We start from the raw sequence: 21,333 nt of genomic DNA, 5'->3' as shown, positions 1-21,333 counted from the left end.
TCAGGCTCTGCGGTGCCCTGCAGCCCTGGGCAAGGGCGCTCAGTGCAGCCCGATGGGACTGGACCTTCCCATACACCCAGCCCTGGCAGGAGCAGGGACTGGGAACACTGGGTGCCGTGAGCTGGCTCATGTCCCATTGGAATCTGCCAGGAAAGCATTCCCAGCGCTGGCTCCTGCTGGCAGAACAGTCCCGTTCCCGGCACATCCCGTGGCTCTTCCCACACCCAGCCCAGCAGCCCCTGTACCCCAGCAGGGACCAGCCCCAGCTCCCAGCCTGGCCACGGCCGCACAGAGCCGGGCACCCGTGCTCGGGACGGACACACAGCCGGGGGACAGCGGCCCCTCCTGCGGCTGCGGGCGGAGCGGGGAGGGGGCCGGGGGCGCGTGTCCGGACGCATTAGAGGGTGCGGGCGGTGCGAGCGAGAGCTCGGGCTGGGGCTGGCAAGGAGAAGGAGGGAGGATAAAATTAGCCCGCTCTTCCCTGGGGGGAGCTGTCGGGTTGGATTTGGAGAGATGAGGTTGTGGGAACGCGTCTTCAGAGAGCAGATAAAATATGAAGCGGCACGGCAGCGGGGGGGAGGGAATTCTGACCTTTCCCGACACTCTCCTCCCACCGACACCGCAGCCAGAGCCACCACGGCCGCCCACCGCCGTGACGGTGCCGGTGCCGGTACCGGCGGGACGAGGGCAGGGATGTGGGGCTGCTCCGGCACCGACGGCACCGGGGGGAGGCAGGGTGGGGTCCACAGTGGGCGCTTAGGGTGGGGAAGCACGGGACTCGGGGGTCACCTACCCTGAGGAAGGGAACGATCCCATCCCTGGAGATGGCTTGCAGGAGGCGGGGGGCGCCGGTGAGACTCTGCAACCCCGCCCCGCAGGTGGAGAAGAAAGAGCCAATGACAATGACCCACGGGGACGGCCACGCCAGGGTGCCAACCACCAGGTTCCCGTTGACAGCCTCACCAAACCTGCGGGGATCAGCATCACCTGCAGCTCTATCCCATGACCCAGCACCACAGTGGCACAACCCAGCCCCACAACAGCACCACTCTGGGGTGACAGCTGGGAATTGACTCAAGGGGTGAGCAATGGAGCAGGTTGCCAGGGGTCTGTCCTCATCCCTGCACCCATAATCGTGGCAAAGGACAAGGGCAGGTGTGGGACAGCACTCCTCATCCCTGTGCCGGGGGGGGGGGGGCAATGATGATGCACGCAGTTGGATCCTGTTTGTGTTGGTGCTGGCGACCCAGAAGTGTCACCTGCCACGTGCGGTGAGCAGGGCTGCCCCAGATAAGCAGGAGCACAGGCAGCCTTGCCTGTTGACAAACAAGTGGCTGCCTGCAGCCCCGGAGGGGGAGGAATGCAGCAAACACGGATGGTTGGGATGCAAACAAGCCCCCAGTGCTGGTTACAAGCTCCAGCCCCCCTGCCTGGTTACACCCACGAGCCCCCAATGCCCCCATGTCTGCCCAGGGTGTCCTGGTTGCACCTTCCCCCCACCTCTGCCTGGCCCTAGGGCTGCCCCAGCCGCAGCCTGTTCTGGGGGGCTGCCAGACTCTCTCTGCCCCCCATGACCTTGGGACACTCACTTGTCACGCAGGACGACCCCCTCGATGCATGCTCCAAAGAGGACAACAGAGCTGATATCTGCCAGGTAGTCAAGGGGAGCCAGGAGGATGCAGAGTCCTGCCTGCCCAGCCCAGTGCAACACTCGAGCTGATCTGCCCCGCAGAGCCCACCCACCCAGAGCCCAGGCTCAGGCCAGCCCTGAAGGATACAGACCGCAGAGGTGGTGGCAATGGCCAGGATGGTGCCCGTGGGGATGGACTTCTGGGCATCCCGCAGGTCTCCCGAGCGGTTGGAGCCAGCCATGATGCCTGGGGAAAGAGGGGATGGGGTCAGGGGGAGCAGAGCTACAGCCCATACCCATCCCAGATACCCTCATGCCAGGCACCGTGTGAGCCCTGGGCACAGCAGGGCACGGCTCGCTGTGCGCCAGGATGGGAAGCAGCCATGATGGACGGGGGAGAAGGCGCGGCTGCGGCTTGGGGTACCCAGCCTGCTCCTCTCACCCCCCTCCAACACTTCCCCCCCTACCCCAAACCGCAGCCTGAGGCCACTCAAGGATTAGGCTCAAAAGCTCTCAAGTGCCTTGTCTCATTAGCCCTTAATTAGCTCAAGCAGGGACGGTGGCTGCCGCAGGGGCAGGGACAGGGTCCAGCCCCGACGTTGCGCGGGGAGGGCAGGAGGTCGCGCAGGGACACGGCTGCACGGGCGGGATCAGCTCAGCCCGGGGGATGACCCGTGCCGGGGCAGGACCCCAGAGCCGGGGCACCGGCGTCCTGCACACACCGGCACCGGCTGCTGAACGGCAGCGGAAGGGGTGGCACCGGAGGCTGAGCGGCTGCCGGGGTCCCCGCAGCGCCGAACCCTCCAGCGCTCGCCATGCCCGGGCCAAGCCGGGGGCTCCCGCCGTTCCTGGCCCCGCGGAGCTGCAGCGGAGGCCCGGAGGCTGCGCCCGCTCGGCTCCGCAGCGGGGCTGGGCCGGGGGGGCTCCTCTGCCCCCGGAGAGCTAAAAATACCGGAGCGGCGGGACGTCAGCGCGCACCGGGCGGCACCGACAGATCTGGAGCGCGGGCGGCTGCGGGGGAGGCGATGGCGACCGGCCGCCCCCGCGCCGCCGCTGTCACCGCCGCTGTCACCGCCGCACGCACCCCCGGGAGCGGGGGTGGCACACGTGCGGGAGCGCGCCCGGCCACACGTGCTGTGCCCGCGGCACGGAGCGGCTCCCACCTGTCACCGAGGGGAAGTAGATGCCCACGAGCAGGGTGAAGTAGGACGTCATGTCGCTGAAGACGTAGGGCTGGTCCATGTCCACCGGCGTGTCGGGGGAGCTCACCGAGGGCAGCCCCCGCTTCTCCACGATCACGCCCTTGGTCAGGTATGAGCTCCAGAGGTTCTCTGTGAGGAAGGAGGAGGCAGGGCAGTGCAGATGCCCGCAAGCCCCCATACCCAGCACAGCATCCCCACCCCACAGAAATGGAACTGGGGGTGTGTGGTTCTCCCAGCCCTTCCCCAGGCCCCACTGAGCAGCCAGCTGAGCAGCACACGGGCATGCAGAGGGTGAGGATGGCAGCACAGGTGGGCAACCAGAGCAGGTTCATACTGCTGTTGGCAGCGTCCCCACAAGATACTGGAGCAGCTGACATGGGATTGCAGTAGCAAATAATTAAGAGGGTAATATAATTAATGCTGATCAACACAGGTTTAAGGGAAGTGGATCGTGTCAAAGTAACTTGATAATGTTTTTGATGGGATTATGAGTGCGGGGCTGATGTAACAGGCTTAGTGTCCCTCCGTGTGCTGCTTTGGCCGCAGATCATGGGGAGAAACTGGAGCAGTGGAGAGCAGCCAGCACCGGGCAGGGCAGGCAGAGGCAACTGCCCTTGGCATGTCACTGCTGGGGGGGCAGAGAGGAGCAGCCAGCCCTCAGCCCCGGCCCTGAGCCCCCTTCATGGCTGCTCACAGGTGACAGATGGGGCCGGCAGCTCCTATTGGCCTCGCCTGTCTCATCCTCCCTGAAATGTTGTATTTCTCCCCACCCTCACCTAGGGCACAGCAAGCCCCAGTCACCTCTGCCAGGGTCAAACTGTGCCACCCATCTTATGATGCTGCTGGGCCGGTCACCTTTGTCACCAGCCACCCCAGAGTGGGGTCCTGGCTCTGTCCCACTGTCCCCAGTGCAGGAGGGTTTGCTGCCTGAGAGAGACCAGCTGGGTGGGTGGGGGTCTGCACCCCCTCCCCAACACCATTGCCAACAGGAGCAGGTTCCACCCAGCAGCCAGGAACTCCTTATCTGACCCAAAGGACCTCAGAGTGCAACATCACCGGGAGGCTCCCAAACACCCTGTGACTGCACTAATCACCATCAATCACAGCTGCAGCCCTGAGCACCACGTGCTCAGCTAAGTCTGACCTCCCGTGCCCGTGGCCACGCAGACACCAGGGCAGGATGGCTGGGGCAGCCCTGCAGCCATCAGGAATGACTGATCCTGCTTGTGGCTCTGCTGCTTTCCTGAGTCCCAACAACCACTCCAGCATTAGGGTCTGCAGACACCCTCTGAATGTGGCACAAAGCATCAGCCTCTGCCACCCACTGCAGAGCGTGAGCACCTAGCAGATACACCAGCATCTCCACAAAAACAGGTCATAAGTGGCTCCTCCCAACAAATTCACACATCTTTCTGTGGTCCTGGCCACTCTCCCAGCAGGGCTGTAGCCACAGGAGCTAAATGGCCCCAAGGGGTGATCACTTCGCTCAAAACCTCAAATCAATACCAGCCTTTCCAAAGGCCAAGAGGAAGCAGAGGAAGATTTATTCCTCCCCAGCCTTCGGGCCTCATTCTGAGCCACCCCACTGACTGACACAGACTGCAGACAGGTGGCTGCAGTGCCCTGCTCTGTCACCCAGTGCAGGAGTGTCCCACTGCCCAGCACAGCATGAGCACAGCTCCCTGTGCCTCGGGAGCAGAGCAGCCCCCAGCAGGGATCTCCCCCATGCTCTCTCACCTGGACCCAGCCCTGTTTGCCCCCACAACACCTGGAATGGCTGAGGAGCTATGACTCCCACAGCACACCCACCATCCCTGTTGGCAGAGTTGCCCAGCAGGCACAGTCACTGCCCCTCCACAGCTCCCTTGCTTTTCCATGCTGCATTCCCATGCCTTCATGCCCATGCCCACGTTCCCATGCCTCTGTTGGCACATGCTCACCTTGGATGAGGCCACTGGCAGCACCAGGGATGCCCTCGATCTCAGTGACGTTGTTCATGGTGAAGTACTCATCACAGGTGGCATTGAGGAAACGGGAGGTGCAGAAAAGCTCCCAGAGCTTGGAGCCAACTGTCTCGTTCCCCTCCACCACCATCTTGGTGCAGAGGTCGAAGCCGTGGCGTGAGAGGGTCCTGTTGCCCAGGAGGCAGATCCTGGGGGCACAAGGGCACTCAGCATCTGCATGCCCCAGCCCTGCTGCATCCCTGCAGGACCCCGTACTCACGGGAAGCTTGGTGGGTCAAAGGCAGATTTGATGACTCCAGCATAGATGGCAAGGATGGAGAGGATGACACAGCCCAGGAAGACCAGGGCGAATTTGTTGACATACTTGACACCCACGAACACCACGGTGGCCATGCAGGTCAGCACACAGGTGCCATACACACGCATGTTGTTGAGCATTGCAGCTGCCTCCCCGCTGGCATCCTCTGCCTTGAAGATGGCCATGGCTGGGAAGATGTAGGCCTGGGAAAGAGTCATGGCATCACCACCTGGCTAACAGCCTGCAGAGGGGCCTCAGGAGAAAGGTCCTTCAGGCCCCCTGCCCTGCCAGGAGCTGAGGCAAGGAGCAGGTACGTACCAGCAGGATTTCGATGGTGCCCAGGATGTACATGGCACCCGCAAAGGTGGTGCCCAGGTAGAAGCAGAGCCCCACAGCCCCACCAAACTCAGGTCCCAGCGAGCGTGAGATCATGTAGTAGGAGCCACCCGCTGTCAGAGAGAGCAAAAGTGGGTTCCAGCCAGACCCCAGTGACACCCTCAGCCCTGCCAGGTATCCCAGAGGGCAGACTGGAGCCAGGATAGCCACGGGCCCTGCTCCAGCACTGAGCAAGATGCAGAGCAGCAGGAGTGACCACACAGGCAGAGTCATTCCCCGGCAGCCAGCAAGCAGGTGCAATGGCCAGTGGCACAGGTGTTCCCTGGACACCAGACACGAGCTGGAGCCCCAGGGACCTGGGCCATACCCTGCTCCATCCTCCCAGAGGAGCCCTCAGAGCCGGGCTGCCGGGATCGATGGTCCCGCTGCGGCAGCAGGATGATAAATAGCTTTAATTACACCCCGCTCTGGGCTGTCAGCGCTGTGCCCAGCCTGGCGCAGCTCACGGCTCCCCAGGGCTCTGCAGGGCTGCCATGTTCTGGGGGAGGCAGCCAGGGCACCCACGGCCACAGCCCACCGTGCCTCCTGCGGGGCAGAGCCGGCACACAGCAGCGTGCCCGTGTCCGGCGGTGGGAGAGCCCATCCCATATCCCATCTCCCAGCTCCGGCTCTCAGCACGCCCTGCTCCCATCCTCCTGCCGTGTGTCTCCCGGCTCCCCGCGGCCTCGCCAGTCTGGCGGAGGGAGGAGCCGCGGCTGGCGGCTCTCGCTGCCATCTGCACCTCGCGGCTTTGGGGACGGGTGGCGGCTCCAGCGCTGCGCTCCCCCGGGCCCCGGGGATCCCGCGCGGGCTGCTGGCAGAAGGCTGGGGAGCGGCTGGCAGCCCCGGGGGATGCTCTCTGGGAAAAGCCCCGGCAGGAACCCCACCCTGCTGCCCGCACACACCGCGGGGCTCGGCTGTACCTGGCACCACACCGTTGGTGGCGATCGCGCTCATGGAAATGGCCGTCAGCATCGTCTGCGGGAAGAAACACAGCGAGTTCAGGAGCAGAGGGACAGGGGAGGGAAGGGAGAGCTGGGGCCATGCTAGGACATGGGGCCTCTTGGGGCCACGCTGAGATGTGCCACAGGGCAGGGATGCCCAGGGAGGATGAGTGGATAGATGTGTGTGTAGATGGACAGGCAGGATGTTGGCTGCGGCACAGCTGACACAGCTGAGCCCTTGGAGGGGCTGGCAGTGCTGGGGTGGCTCAGGACACTGGACAAGGCCAGCCTTCCCAGGCTCTGCCTGGGGTGACTGTCCTGGTGAGGTGGCTCTCTGCTTGGTACCAGATCAGGGGACCCCCAGCACATCCCCCTGCATGGCAGCTGTGATCTGGGTCACCATTTAAGCACCATTCCACTGCTGATTCCTCTGGGAAGCTGAAGGCTTCTCCTTGCTCTAAGTGGGGCAGGAGCTAGGGCAGGGGCAGAGCTGGGGCAGGAGCAGAGCTGGGGCAGGGCATGGTGGGCTGGCAGCCAGTGGACCTCTCCATGGTCCAGCCAGCCAGACTGGTGACCCCAGGCCATGGGCAAGGCTAGTGAAGGCTTATCTGGCTTCAAAACTCACACAGGAGCAGCAGAGGAAGACCATGCAGAATGACTCCATGATGCCAGCGATCCCCACCACCCAGGTGAGGCGCAAAAAGAGGATGACTCCGAAGATGTTCTGAAGGCAGGGCAGGTAGACACCCATGAAGGTGCCCATCCGTGGGGCCTGTGGAGGGAACAGCAGTTACCAGGGCTCAGGGGCCTGGCTGGCAGAGGAGCAAGAGATCCCAGTCTTCCCAGGAACCCAGGGTAAAACTGCCCCTGGCTGAGGCCAATGGGTCTCCTGTTCTCCTGTGCCAGGTCTAGGGCCTGGCACAACACAGGCAAGGGTTGGAGAGGGAGGAAAGTTACCTTCCCTCTAATCCTCACCTGCACCGGCTTCTTCTTGCCTCCATCATTGTTCTCAGCCTCCTCATGCTCCCGGCTGCCCTGTGGCAGGTTGGTGTAATTGGCCAGTCCACTCAGCAGGGACGAGACCATAGGGCTGGTGTCCATCTCCTCCTGTGGAGAGCAGATCCCGAGTTGTGAGAACAGTCCCCTGGGACCCCAGCCAGCCCCAGGAGACCTCACCAGATGCTGCCCCACTGCCTGCCCCTCCAGGAATGGCTTTGGCAGTGCAGCAACCCTGGCCTGAGGCTCTGACATGTCCCAGTGCCCAGGGTGCAGGCTGGGTGCTGTGGGACAGCTTGGGACAGCTGCTTAGCTCAGCTCCCTCCCCTGCCCCACTGCCTGCATGCCCTACCTCGAAGAGGGCCATGTTCTTGCCATCGTACTCCTTGCCCTTCTCCAGGTCCGTGCTGTTAATGAAGGGGCTGCTCTCCTTGGGATTGCCATCGCCTGCAGAGACAGCACCGAGTCAGTCAGGCAGCCTCTGCCCCACCCACACCTGCAGAACATCCACCCCACATGGTCACTGCTGTGAGGGGCCACAGCTGCCCGGGGCTGCCAGCAGAGCTGCCAGGGCTGTGGGCACCACGCTCACACCCAGACCAGCACAGGCAGTGCCAGGCGGGTATGGCAGCCCCCAGCATCACTTCCCCCGGCACACACAGGGGCTGCCATGCCCAGGAGGCTCCGCTGCCCCGCCCGGCCGTGCCGACACGCGGAGCCGGCGGAGCGCATCCACGCAGAGAGGCGAGCGGAGTGCATCGGGGGAGCCTCCGGCGGGAGGCACGGCCGCAATAACTCACGGCACGGCCGCAATAACTCACGGCACCTGCGGGTGAGCGCCCTGGGACTGCCCTCGGGGCCGGGACTGCCCTCGGGGCCGGGACTGCAGGGCTGCTCAGCATCGTCGCACAGGAGATGGTCCCGGCACAGTGCCCGGGACTGGGGCCACTGGCCAGGTGTCTGGTCCTCCTCCTAGACATGCACCACAGGGCGAGAGGTGACATCATTGAGGGCAGATGATGCCCGGGGCAGTGGAGCCACCCACAGCAGTGCCAGGCCCATAGAACCAGCAGGACAGGGACCACAGGCACTCACTGCATTAATGACCTAGTGCAGAAGAAACCTGGAGTTGGCTTAATAGCGATGAAAACAGCTGAGCTGCAGAGCAGCAGAAATAAATCAAGCTGGAAATGGAGCAGCAGTAAGGATGGTGCTGCTGGAGCAGCACAGCTCCAAGACAAGATCCAGAGCAGAGAGGGACCAGGACATGGGGGCCAGGAGCCACAGGACACAGTCCTGGGCAGAGCAGATGAGGAGGCACCCATGGCATGGGGAAACCTGGGCAGCCAGGCCAGTCCCAGCCCTCAGTGGGGGAAGAGAGGCTCCCTGCCACACACCCATCCCAGCAGCAGAGCCCTGCAGCCAGAGCAGTCACACTGCCAGTGGCCACCGCACTGCTGGGCAGGTTGCCCACACAGGCAGGGTCACAGACCAGCTCCAGGCTTTGGGACATGGGAGAGAACTGCCCCCTCCACCATCCTCCAGCATGGAGCCCATGAGTGCCCTGGGGCAGAAGGATGCTGCCCTGGCAGTGTAGTCACCCACTCATGGTGGCAGACACAAGACAAACCCTGCGACCGCTTGGAGCATCCTGGTCCTCTGAAGACCGCCATTCTCCTGCCAGTTGACTCATATTTGGGATCCTGGAAGCCCGTGTGCAGCAGTGATTCACCATCTGCAATTCCCTGGCACACAGGGTGCTCCTGGCTGACCAGGAGGTGAAGCCTCAAATGCTACAGGTGACACGGACCTGCGGGCTGGCCCCAGCTCCCACCATCCCTGGGCTCCCCCAGCACGGGGCAGCAATGTCCCTGAGGGCACAGCCAAACACTGAGGCACAGCCTGCAGGCTCCTCCCGTGCAGGAGTGGCCGTGGCAGTGCCACTGGGACACTCTAACACACAAGCTCCTCTCCAGAGTCCACTTGGACACACACCCAGCACCCCAGGTTGCCCCAGTGCCATGTGCCTGCCCTGCATCTCCCACAATGGGTCTCATCACAAACCTCATGCGCTCCTTGCTCTGTGTTTGGTCTAAAGCCCCACTGAACCCTGCTGTCATTAGGTAACAGCAGTGGTGTGGGCTGGCAACCACCCACTCGCCACAGCTCCTGCCCACCTGCACCAGCCCTGGGGACCACACTGATGTGAAACATCCACCACGCTGACAAGACACCCTCCAGGCTGGTGCTGTGGCCATCCCCAGTGAGGTGACAGAAGGGTGCAGGAGCAGGGGTGGCTCGATCTCCCCTCCCCCTTGGGGCTGGGTGGCACCGGGGGACACGGGCAGCTTGGCAGGGAGACGTGTTGGAAACGTGGCAAGGCTCTGGGACCCCTCCGGGAGAGCGGAGCCCGCGGGGGCCTCGCCTCACCGCCTGGTACCCAGCCGACGACATCACCGTGCAGGTTTCCATGGCAACGGCGAGCCACGGCCGCCTCGGCTCCCGCTCTTATGTAACGGCGCAGGCAGCCGGACGCTGGCCCCACATGGCACCCGCGCCCCGGCCCACCGGCGCCCGGAGGATGGAGCGGCCGGACCCCCGGCCCCAAGGCACCCCGACCCCCGGGACTGCCCTGCTCGGCCCCGCACGACAGGCGCCAGCAGCACCCCGGGGTGCCCGAGCTCCAACCCTGGCACCACAACAGCACCCGCAGCTCACAGTCCCTCACCCCCAGCTCTGCCCAGCGCTGCTCACGCCGGGGCCGCGGCCCGTGCTGGCACCAGCCGGGCTGCCGGGGCTGCCCGGGGCAGGAGCCCTTCGCTGGGTGATGCTGCTGCGAGGAGCAGCACTGGGAGAGGCCCCGGGCTGGCGAGCATGAGCATGCAGCAGGGCTCGGGGAGACTCTGAGTCTCCCACGTCGCTGCAGCCCCACAGGCTGGAAGGAGTTAAGCACCAGGGCGCAGGGTCCCAGGTGACAAAGCGCTCCCGCTCCTGCTCCTGCTCCTGACGGAGACCATTTTGCCGCAGCGGGGCTGGTGCAGCCTCTCCCCGGTAGCTGCCTCAGACCCGTGGTCTGAAGTCAGGGGCAGCCAGGGCAGGCAGGAGCAGTGCCCCGTCCATCACCTGCCGCTGCCACGGCCGGGTCCCACAAACGGGGCGCTGCCTCCCGGCCCTGGGGACACGTGGGACACTGCCAGCGCCAGCAACGCCCACAGGGCTGCCCCTGCCCCGCAGCCAGGACAGAGCAGCGCAGGGCCGGAGCGCTGGACCGGGCTGGCAGCCCCAAGGCCGGTAGCCGAGCCGGGAGAGACAGTGAGAGCAGAGCAGAGCCGAGCCGAGCCGTGCCAGGCTTCGATCCCGGCGCTCAGCCGCCCCCCTCCCCAGGGATCACTCAACACGAATCGGCCTTTTAATTTGCTGCGGCGGCTGGAAGGGCTGGCAGCGGGCTCGCTGGCAGGAACCCGCAGCCCCGCCGTGGGCACCGCGCAGCCCCGCTCTCAGCAGGGCTTCCACCAACCTGTCTGCCCGGGGCAGCCCGGAGCAAACGCAGCAGCGCCAAAGGACCGTCACGGCAGCCTCGGAGCCCCCCAAGGCAGGGCTCAGGCAGCAGCACCAACCACAATTTGATCTTCTAATGGCTTTTTACTTAGCCCTAAATTGGGTTGGGAAGCGTCATGTCCCTTATCCCAAATCCTCCCTAATCGCTTTACACGGCGCAGGGCACTGAGCACTGGCTGGGGTAGCCCCAGCAGCCACCCCCCACGGGCTAATTAACCACAGCTGCTGCCAGCGCTGCCACCCGACCACGGCCGTGCCCTCCGCAGCATCCAGAGCACAGCCAGCCCCAGCCAGGGACATCGGGCACTGGGGCTGCGGCATTGCCGGGCGGTGCAGAGGGCGAGGGGGGCCGTGGCACGAGCAGCCCCGACCTCAGAGCCCTCCGCGGCTCCGTCTGCGCTCCTGCACGGAGCTGCTGACGGCTCCGGAATCCCCTGCGCCACCCCCGCCCCATCCCCGCAGCCCCAGGGGCAGCAGCAGCAGCAGCGCGATGGCTGCTCAAGGCACTAGGGATGCCCTGGGGCTCCCCTGCAGGTACACAGGACACCTTGACTTCTGCCACAGCACACCTGGGCTCCCGGGGCCCTGCCTGCAGCAAGGGGCACCCCAGGGTGACCCCAGCAGGCCAGCGAGCACATGGGCGAGCACGTGGCCCTGGCTGATGTCCCCAGCTGCTGCCGTTTTGCAGGAGCTGCTGGCCAGGGAGGCCACACTGCTGTTCTGTCACCTCCGGCTATCAAGGGGACTTGGCTGGACACACACTGCCTGGCCCTGGGCTGTTGGCCTGGGGTGCCTAAGGCAGATGGGGATGGCCAAAGTATTCCTATGGCAGTGGCATCTCTGTGTCCACCCGGCTTCCTTCTACCCTGCACAGGAGTGTCTGACAGCTGCTCTGGGGAGGGGGACTCTTGGAGAGGCCACACAGCCCTTGCAGCCCCCCCGAGGCACAGACCACTGATGATCAGAGCAGTGCTGGCAGCGTCACAGCAGAGTCAATCCAGCTGCAGCGTGGCAGGGGAGCAGGGGTGGGGGTCAGGGGTGGATGGTGGAGTAGGATGCACCCCCCCATGCCAGGGCTGCGTTTTCCCCCTCCAGCCAGCAAGCACACCCAGTGGCCTTTTGGGCTGGATTCCTTCACAGCCTGACCCAAATTAGACCAACTGCTACTTCAGACCTATCCTCTTCCTTCCTAAACCCAGGATTATCCTCCCTTTGATCAGCCGGCCCTGCAGCGCAGGATTTCCAGCACAGGCGTTTTGGCTGGCTGCATTTAAACAGCTTCCCAGATTCTCCGACAGTCCAAGCCCTGCCTTGGAAATGGCCGTTGACACAAGTCCCAGCAAAGCTCCTGGTGCTGGATCTGGGCTCCCCAGGCATCCCAGTGCCACGGGGCTGGGTGTCAGCATGGCACCCTGCAGTGGGGCTGCAGCTGACATCCCAACACCCCAACCAGAGCAGTGCAATTCAAGGTGCCAGCCTGGACACTACAGGCAGCAGCCCTGTCCTGCCTGCTCCCCGCTCCCAGCATCTCCCCAGAGGGTCCAGCCCTTGCTGGGCTGCTGGGGCTGGAGCCCTTCCTGCCACTGTCATGCGGCTCACGTGTGCTGTCCAGAGCACGACCCGAGTGGGGACACTGCTGACCTCTCTGACAAATAAGGCCTAAGTGGCATCCAGGGCTTCAGTGGTCGCGCTGAGCTTGGCAAGTTGCTGGACAGCTGGCCCTGGAGCAGCCAGGACATGTGGAGGGGGCCCACTGGCATTCAACAGCTTTGCTACCCGACGGGTTTTCCATGGTCCCTGCAGACAGAGCTCACGATGGGAGTTCAGCTGACCCTTGGCATGGGGGGACAACCCCCCCGCCCCACTGCAACCACCATTGTCACAGGTGTGGGGAGTTCTGCTGAGCCCCTTCCTACAGACAATCCCTGCTCCCCCAAGTCCCCCAGGCCCCCGATTCCTCCAGCCCTTCACCCGCTGTCCCACAGGGCAGCATCTCGGCAGGCGCAGCTCCAGGGACAGTCTGCCCGGTCCATCTGTAGTGGCACCGTGTCCAGCCCTCCTGCCAGACCCCAGCATGGCTGCACCTCCTGCTGCCACGCCGCTGGCACTGCCACAATGAAAATCAGGGAGTGGGAGAGATCCTGGTGCTGCAGAGGGCAAGGGGAGGGCAAGTGCCCAGCGAAGGGCACGGCTGGGGGCCAGTGCGACAACCCCAGCCCGGCAAGGTGCCCCCAAAAGTCTCCTGCCAGCCCTGACCTTGAGCGGAGCCGCAAATAAACAAGCAAATAAACAGACTGGGGTCGGCAGAGCAGAGGAATACACAGAGCCTGTCTGTGGCTGTGCCCAGAGCCCCACTGTGGGGAGCCAGGACCCCCACAACCACTGTCACTGACAGCCATGCGCAGCCTTGGGTGGCAGACCCCACCAGGGGACCTGGAGAGGAGACTTGGCAGTGTCTGGGAGGGTCAGAGGGGCAGCGCAAGTCCTCCTGTGCCCACACTGCATCCCCCTGGCTGCAGCCCACCCTTGCACCCGGCAGGAACACCCACAGAACGGGGCCTGTGCTGCCTGGTGCTGGACGTGGCCCCGTGAGGAACGGGGACCCTCACACAGCTCGGTAGTGCAGGGAGGGGCTGAGGCCAAAGCGGGAAGAGTGGCGGGGCTGCTGCGGGGCCGAGCGGCCCCTCGCCGGCGGAGGACAGCGGCCCTGCGCCAGGGCTGCAGCGGGACGGGGCACAGCGCGGCGCGCCACGGACTGCACCGGACCGGCTCGGCTTGGCACGACAGGGCTCACTTTGGCTCAGCTGGGCTCGCTCCGGCTCGGCTGCCCTCGGCCCCGGGACGAACGGCTCCTGTGGGCGCGGAGCAGGGCCCGGGCGGCCACTTCAGCACCGCGGACAGCGGAGCGGCCCGGGGGGGGGGGGCAGGGAGTGAGGGGCGGGAGCGGAGAAGGGAGCGGGGGGCGGCTGCCCGGGATGGGGAGGCGGCTGCCGGAGATGGGGGGCGGCAGAGGAGAGGAATGGGGGGAGGGCAGCGGGGGTGAGAGAGGCGATATGGAGAGATGGGGGGGCGGCAGCCGGAGGTGGGGGGCGGCAGCAGGGAGGGCTGGGGGAGCTGCAGCGGAGATGCGGGAGGCAGGGGTGGGGGGCCGGCAGATAGGTGCGGGGATCCCGGGCGGGCGGGAGCGGGACCGGTGCGGCGACCGGCGGGGGCTGTCCGGAAAGCGGCAGAGCCAGCCCCGCAGGGTCGCTCGGAGCACAGCGAGCAGCCCCCGCCCGGGAGGAGGCTCCTCGGTGAGCCCCGCACCGCTCGGCCGCACCGCCGCTTCCCGGGGCTGCCGCAGCGGCGGGAGTGCGGCCGGGGCTGCGCGGAGGCGCCGGGGAGCGGGAGCATCCCCGCACCGCCCGCCGCAGCCCCGCGGGGCCGCCGGCCGAGAGCCGCCGTCGCGGCCGGTGTCGGTGCCGGTGCCTCCCGCTCGCCCCGCGGCGCGGCACCCTCAGCCCCCGCTGCCCCCGGCCCCGCGCCGCTCCTGCCCCGCGCCCGCGCCCGGCCCCGCCGCCCCGGGCCGTGCCGCTGTCCCGCTCGTCGGTGCCGATGCCGGTGCCTCACCTTGGCTGGCGCCGCCGTCGCCGTCCTCGCAGTCGGTCAGGTTGTTCAGCATGGCGCCGGTGCCGCGGCCGCTCGCTGCCGCCGGAGCTGGAGCTCTCGCTCCGCAGCAGCCGCGTCCCCGCGCCGCCCCCCGCGCCGGTGGGAGGGGGCTGCAGTGCGGAGGCGCCCGGGCTCACGGCTCACGGCTGCTGCCGGCGGAGCCCAGCCCGGCCGCCCGCTTCATCACGTATGCGGGAGGCATTGCCCCCGCCGCGGCGGGGAGGGGGGGGCGAGGCGGCGCGGGGGGGCACCGAGAGGAGCGAGCGGAGCGGGGCCGCCTCCCGGCTGCGCCAGGCGTGGGGGGGAACTAGGGCAGCGCTGCGGGCCCGGCTGGGGCGGGCGGGACGGGACGGGACGGCCCCGCAACCGCACCGACCCCGAACCCCGCCCCCAGCCCCCGCACTCCGCACCGGCCCCGGCCCCGCAGCCGCCGCCACCCCCGCACCCCACACCGGCTCCCGGCCCGGACCCCGGCGCAGCCTCGGGACCTGGAACACACTCGGGGTGCACAGAGGGGCAGAACCTGTGACTGCGGGACCGGCACATGAGAGGCGGCTGAGGCCCGGGATCACGGCAGCCCCTGCCCCGCCACGGGCCGCTACCGGGCGGGGGCGGCTCCCGGTTGGGCAGCAGCACGGCATGCAGGGGACCCCTCTGCGGGACCCCCTCGGCCGTGGATGGAGACCCCTGCCCCAGCAGCAGAACGACCCAGGGCACCTAGGGAAGGGGGACACATCCAGACCTCCCCACTGGCGGGACGGCAGAGGTGATTGACCCTGCTGTGTCCAGCTGACCTGCAGCGCAGGGAACGCTGCCTGCAGAGGGAAACAGGCTTGATGTCACCTCCCCTGGTGACCAGGGGACCAAGATCGCACCCATAGCAACCTTCTCAGACCTGGATGAGTGTTGCAATGGGGCCAGAATCCCCAGGCCCTGTGCCGTCTATGGAGGCCCCAGCTCTTGCAGCTGTCACCCACAGGGCCAGGGGCGCAGGCCACTCTCGAGCTGGGGCTGTAGAGGGACCCTGCAAGGCTGCCTGAAGCCCCCTGCTCTCTCATGCACTTAATTCGGGAGGATCCCCCGACCGGAGCTGGCTGCAGCTCCCGGCATCTCCTCCAGCACAGGCTGAGATCATGACAGCCCGCTGGCCTCCGTTACTTCTTGACGGCTGTAATTAATTGTTTACTTTCTCCTGGTGTGGAGCCAGCTGCTCCGCAGCGCGGGTGCTCCCCGGCCTGACCTCGCGGCCAGGAGAGAGGCTCAGACCCCTCACCCCAGCCCTGCAGGCAGCACTGATCCCTGCCTGCCAGGACCTAGCACCTGGCATCCCCGGGGAGCTGCAGCAGCACAGCCCCAGCTCCATGGAGAGTGGCACAGGAGGGATGCAGGGAGGATGGGCAGTTCAGGGTGGGCAGCTCAGGGTGGGCAGCCCCTGCCCAGGACTCTGCATGGCAGTGACCACATGGGGCTGCCCCATCCAGCTGCAGCAGCACCAGCCCCTCAGCCCTGAGCAAGGGCTGGCCCACTCCCAAGGGTTGGGACTGGAAGGAAGGGGCTGCAAGACAGGATTCACTGAACTAAACCACCATCCCATGCTGGCCTGGGGGGGTCAGAGGGCACCCCCAATCCCCCCAAGGGGGCTGTGGCTGGCCAGAAGGGCAGCAGGCCAGGGTCCAGCCGGCCATGGTGAGTGCCAAGCACCACAGGGTGGTTTTTTGCAGGAGGCCACAGTGCGTGGGCTCGGCACAAGAGGGATTTTCCTACTAAAACAGATGCGGGGGAGGGAGCACGTGAAAGACCACTAATCCCCTAATCCCTGGATTATGGCTCCATTTCAGGGGTTGGGATTTGACGGCAGCACAGGGGGCTACGCTATCAAGACTGCATTGGCTTATCCTGTGTACAGGGTCCCACCAGCATGTGGGGGCAACTGAGAGTGTCTCTGAGGCAGAGGAGACTGAGGGGCTTGATCTCCCAGCAGAGCACTGGCATTAACCCTGGCCAAAACGCCCCTGACTGGGGTATGTGGTGCAGTGTGTCCAAAGGAGAGAGGTCTGGCACTGTTTGGGCATCATCCATGCCCTTGCATTGCTTGTAGTCGTGCTGCAGGCAGCATGAGGGCATTGGGAAAGAGGAAGACCGACACTTTTCCCTAGCCATGGAGTGGGGGATCAACTGCAAGTGGCCCCTGAGTCGGAGTAGCAGGCAGGATGCTGGCAGCAGGCCAGGCAGAGCATCAGTGCCCCACTTAACTGCAAGAGGCTGCCCAGGAATGACGACGGAGAGCGGCCAAGCCAAGAATCATCCCTGCAAAGGGTCCTGTACCCCTGCAGAGACTCCTGACAATGTCCCAGACCCCTCTGCACAGAGCCTGGGTGGGGGGAACCATTCTCACAGACATTCCCAGGGCAGGAATCCTGGCTGCTGGCCCAACAGCCCTTGCCTGTCCTATTACCAGCAGCGGTCAAACCTCCCAGGAGCGAGACACGTGCTGGAGTCACTGGGAAACCTCCTGAGGGCAGGGAGCGGGCAGCCTGGCAGCGTGCCACACGGGCAGGGAGGGCAGCTGTGCTCTGGAGATGCTGGTCAGCACATTGCACTGCCTGCTGTGATCCCTGGGCACTGCCAACAGCCTGCCCGTGCACATCCCACCAGGATGGGACACCCCACACTGAGGGCTTGAGGCACAGGGACAAGCAGCTCCCAGGGAAATGAAGAGCTGGGGCAGGAGAAACCCCAAGACGATGGAGGTGCAGCAGGACAGAAGGGCTGTGTGCCAAATATCGTAGCAGCAGGTTGGCATCACAATGTGCCCTCACCACACTGTCCTGACAGCCCCAGGAGCCCAGGGGCAACACCTCCTGCAGCACCTTGGCAGGATGGAGTGCTCCTGTTCATCTCCATCCAGACAGGCCAGGGCCCTGCCACCAGCACGGGGCAAAAATAGAGCCCAGAGCTGACACAGGCACCAGCTCACCAGCTGGGACTTGACTCCAGCTGCAGCAGCAGGACAGGACATGGAGGGATGTGCAGTGTCCTGTGGGGCTGGGTGGGGAGCCACGGGAGGCACTGCAGCTGCTGGGGCTGAGAGCAGAAGGGCAGCAGTGGGGCTGGGCTGGCACAGGCTATGGGGCAGGGATGGCACAGGCCATGAGACAGGGAGGGCACAGGCCATGGGGCAGGGCTGAGAGCTCCTGCGTCACACGAGCCCAGCACAGCTGGCGCAGCGTCCCCAGCTGCCCTTGCCCAGATGTCTTGCCAGCAGCAGGGCCACGGCAGTGGGCGGCCGGGCAGCCTGGCACAGGGATCAGCAGCAGCAGCAGCCTCCTCCCACCAGGCCCTGCAGCTGAGAAGCCCCCAGGCAGCCCTGTGCCAGTTGCAGTACCCTGGGGATTGCAGGCAGCCACTGCTGAGCCATGGCCAGAGGGCCAGTGATGGCCGAGGAGCAGCTGCACGGCCACTTGCCAGCTGCTGCCAGAAGGGTTTGGGTGCAGGATCAGCTGATGAGGCACTGAAGTGCCCTGTGCCCCACACGGCTCCCCTCACTCAGCCCCACAGCCTGTGCAAGGTTCTGGCACCCCACTGAAGCACCTGTGGTGTGTTCAGTGGCATGGAGTCTCCTTGAGAAGGTACTGATGGGGCTTGGGCTGCTCCAGCCCCTGGCAGCATCCCACTCCCCTGTATCATTAGCCTCTACCTGCTGCACACCCTCGGCTCATCTAATGATATCCCAAGGTATCAGTCTGGGACAAAGCTGGCCTGAGTGTCAGCGAGGGGCAGGAGGGGATGGGAGGGCTGGGTGAGCAGCCCCTGTCCCTCACATGTACCCCTCTGTGAACGGTGCCCAAGTGCCCCATCCCCTCCCAGGTGTCCTGGCCCCTCCACAGTGGCCCTGCAGGGGGTGCAGCCAGGGTTGGGGGGGTCCCTGCTGTCCCCAAGCCCCCTCAGGGCCTCACCTCGCACCTGGGGCCAGCCTCACACAGCTGCCCCACAGAGCCTCGTCCATGGCTCATGGCCCACAGCCCCGTGAGCCCAGAGCCCCCAGGGGGGCCGAGAGAGGCGCTGATCCCCCCCAGCACCGAGAGCCACGGCACGGGTGACACCGGGACCGGTTTCCATGGCAACGAGAGGCTCCGTAACTGGTTGGTTGCCATGGCTACTGCCGCCGAGCCCGACCGCTCGGGACACGGAGGGGCAGCGCACTGAGGATGCTCCGGTGCCCTCTCGGGCCAGGGCGGCTGCCCCACAGGAGAGCACCGGGGCAGCCGCCCCCCGTGCAGCCCCTCCGCGGGGGGGTCCCAGCCCCACGGTGGGTCCCAGGAGGAGCACATCGATCCCCGGTGCCGCGGGGCCGGGCCGCGCTGCGCTCCTGGCGGGACCGGGTCCCCGCGGGACGGCGGCACCGGCGAGCCCCGGGGGCGGGGCGGGGCCGCGGGGGCGGGGCCGGGAGGGACACGCCCCCACCGGAGCCGTCCCGTCCCGTTATCGCCCCCTGGCGGCCCCGCGCAGCCCGGTCCGCCCCCGCCGCCGCCCGCACGGATCCTATTTCCCGGGCCAAGCCCTGGATCCGCCGTGCTCCTGCAGAGACCTGCCCCCGGCCCCGAGGCCCCGCCGCGGCGCCCTGTCCGTACCCTGCCCCGCCCGCACCGGGCGGTCCCGTTCCGCCGCCGCCCGTGCCCCGAGGCTGAGATCTCTCCTCAGCACCCTCCCGCCTGGGGCCGCTCCCGGGCAGGGCCTTCCCAAAGGGCGGCCCCGGGAGCCACAAGGCGCCCTGAGCACGGTGTCGGCTCACGGAGCAGCAGGGGCCCTGCAGCTGGCCGGGGGTCCCCGCACCGCCCCGGCAGCACGGCCGGCTGCAGCCTTCGCTCCCGCAGCGCCCCGAGGTCCCCCGGATCTCAGTCACTCTGTCCCCACGCGTGACACTGACATGGGGTCAGGTAACACCGAGCGTTCACCCAGGGCCGAGTCTCTCCCGGATCACTGCTGTCCAGAGCTCCTGCCTGCCATCCACAGCCCTTGCCAGTCCTGCAACTGCATGCACCTCCTCCCATCCATCCCCCCGAGAGGCGGCATCCATGGTCCCAGCACTGTGGAGAAACGTGGGATGTGAGGAATCCCTGACCACTGAGAGCTCCTAAGTAGCCACCCTGACACAGCCGTGACCACCCCACAAAACAGGGCACCTCCAGCAGGACCTGCCACTGGCTGTCCTCTGGGAGGGCACAAGGTCACAGCTCAGCCAGAAGGATGTGTCCCTTGGTGCCACCACGGCCTCTCAGCATGCCTGCCCCAGCTCCCTGCAGGCCCCCACCAGCAGACTGGCTGCCAAACCGAGGAGCTGTTCCTGGAGGGCCCCAGAATTCAGCCCTGGCTCATCACGGTCCTCTCCGCCCCAACACAGCCCACAGGCCAGGCCCAGCTGGCCCAGCTGCCATAAAGTGACAAGTGGCCCCGCATCCCCTCGCCACTGGACGCAGCCCTACATCACCCACGACAGTGTGATCCTAGACAGGGCCCCAAAGGCCGGAGCCCGCTGCCAGAGACACAGCCCAGCCCGGGGGCCGTGGTGTCCGTCCGGCTGCTCGCGCCTCCCACCCGCGCCCTTCGCCGAGGGTGCAAGGTCACAGCTCCGGCAGCACAGCTCCGGTGCTGCTGTCGGCCGGTTTTCTGGGATCGATACGGCTCCGGTGACAGCAAAGCCCCACCGCCACGTCCCCTGGGCGCCACGAGCGATGGCTGCCGGCTCCAGCGCCTGTGCCCGTGGCAGCCCGGTGGGCACTGCTGCATCTCAGGGCTGGCCACAGCTTGCCCTCTCCCTGCTGGGCAGCAGGCACCCTCTGCCATGGCTCCCTGGGGAGCAGTATGTGACCCGCACCCACAGCCGACCCACAGCTGTAACCCCGCTCCATCCCGCTGCCGGTCCGGCAGCAGCAGGGCCTTGCTCCAACAGCCCCCGGTATGGGGATGGAACAGGGGGAGCTCCCTGAGGAGCTGAGGTGGCCGCGGGGAAGAGTCCGAGACGAGGGGTCCTGCCCGGGAGGGCGGCTGAGCCCCACTCCCTGCTCTGCACCTCCCATCTCCGGATCCCGCAGCTCCGAGCCATCCCTACCCCGGGGGTCTGCCCTGCTCCGAGGGGCCAGACCGACCGCAGCTCCACACCCCCCATGGAGTCCCGACAGCCCGGCCCTCCCCGCCGACCCTCCCCGCGGAGCCTGTCCTGCCCCCCGGATCCTCATCGCGGACCGTGTCCCGCTCCGGAGCCTCCCCGGGCCCCCCTCGCCCCCGGCGCTCACCCCCGCCGCCGGTGACGGTGAAGCGCCCGCTCATGGCCCCGTCGTCGCCACAAGTGGCTCCGGCCCCGGCGGTGGCTGAGCGCGGCCCCGGCGGGCGCTGACCGGGGTCCTAGTGCCCGCGGCACCGCCCGCCGCGCCGCCCCCGCGGCCGCAGGGCTGGCTCCAGTCCGAGCGGATCGGCTCGGCCCCGCTCCGCTCGGCTCGGTTCGGCCCCGTTCGGCCCGGTCCGGCTCGGCTCGGCTCGGTTCGGCTCGACGGGACCGGACCGCTCCGCCACGCCCGGTCGGTCCCACAGCCGCCACCGAACTGGGGGTGCTGGGACCGTGCCCCAACGGGACGGGAGGGGGCCGCGCTCTGCCCCCGCCCTGTCCGGAGCCGCGGCCGCTAATTACAGCTAATTACAGCCCCGGAGTTGCGGCTGCCCC

At 66.6% G+C, this 21,333-nt stretch overlaps 1 protein-coding gene across 3 annotated transcripts in view; it reads right to left on the bottom strand.

Annotated features, from left to right (window-relative positions):
- SLC12A5 (solute carrier family 12 member 5) overlaps window positions 1-21,032 on the bottom strand; it is a 30,785-nt gene extending 9,753 nt beyond the window's left edge. For 2 of the 3 annotated variants that reach the window (XM_064730291.1, XM_064730292.1), the window contains exons 1-12: window positions 14,577-14,827; window positions 7,762-7,856; window positions 7,389-7,520; window positions 7,039-7,185; window positions 6,393-6,447; window positions 5,413-5,543; window positions 5,056-5,297; window positions 4,773-4,984; window positions 2,794-2,961; window positions 1,779-1,877; window positions 1,590-1,647; window positions 794-968 (exon numbers count right to left, since the gene is read on the bottom strand). In XM_064730291.1, coding sequence (XP_064586361.1) covers window positions 794-968; window positions 1,590-1,647; window positions 1,779-1,877; window positions 2,794-2,961; window positions 4,773-4,984; window positions 5,056-5,297; window positions 5,413-5,543; window positions 6,393-6,447; window positions 7,039-7,185; window positions 7,389-7,520; window positions 7,762-7,856; window positions 14,577-14,628 — 1,566 coding nt within the window. In that variant the 5' untranslated portion in view covers window positions 14,629-14,827. Of the gene's footprint in view, window positions 1-793; window positions 969-1,589; window positions 1,648-1,778; window positions 1,878-2,793; window positions 2,962-4,772; window positions 4,985-5,055; window positions 5,298-5,412; window positions 5,544-6,392; window positions 6,448-7,038; window positions 7,186-7,388; window positions 7,521-7,761; window positions 7,857-14,576; window positions 14,828-20,908 lie in introns of those variants that run through there. The other variant, XM_064730293.1, reaches the window with a different exon arrangement.
- Window positions 21,033-21,333: the final 301 nt, after the last annotated feature.

The sequence above is a fragment of the Zonotrichia leucophrys genome, chromosome 20 (assembly GCF_028769735.1).
Source record: "Zonotrichia leucophrys gambelii isolate GWCS_2022_RI chromosome 20, RI_Zleu_2.0, whole genome shotgun sequence".
NCBI classification, from domain to species: domain Eukaryota; kingdom Metazoa; phylum Chordata; class Aves; order Passeriformes; family Passerellidae; genus Zonotrichia; species Zonotrichia leucophrys.
Note: the sequence above shows the minus strand (reverse complement) of the source record. Positions and strands in the feature narration are given on the sequence as shown.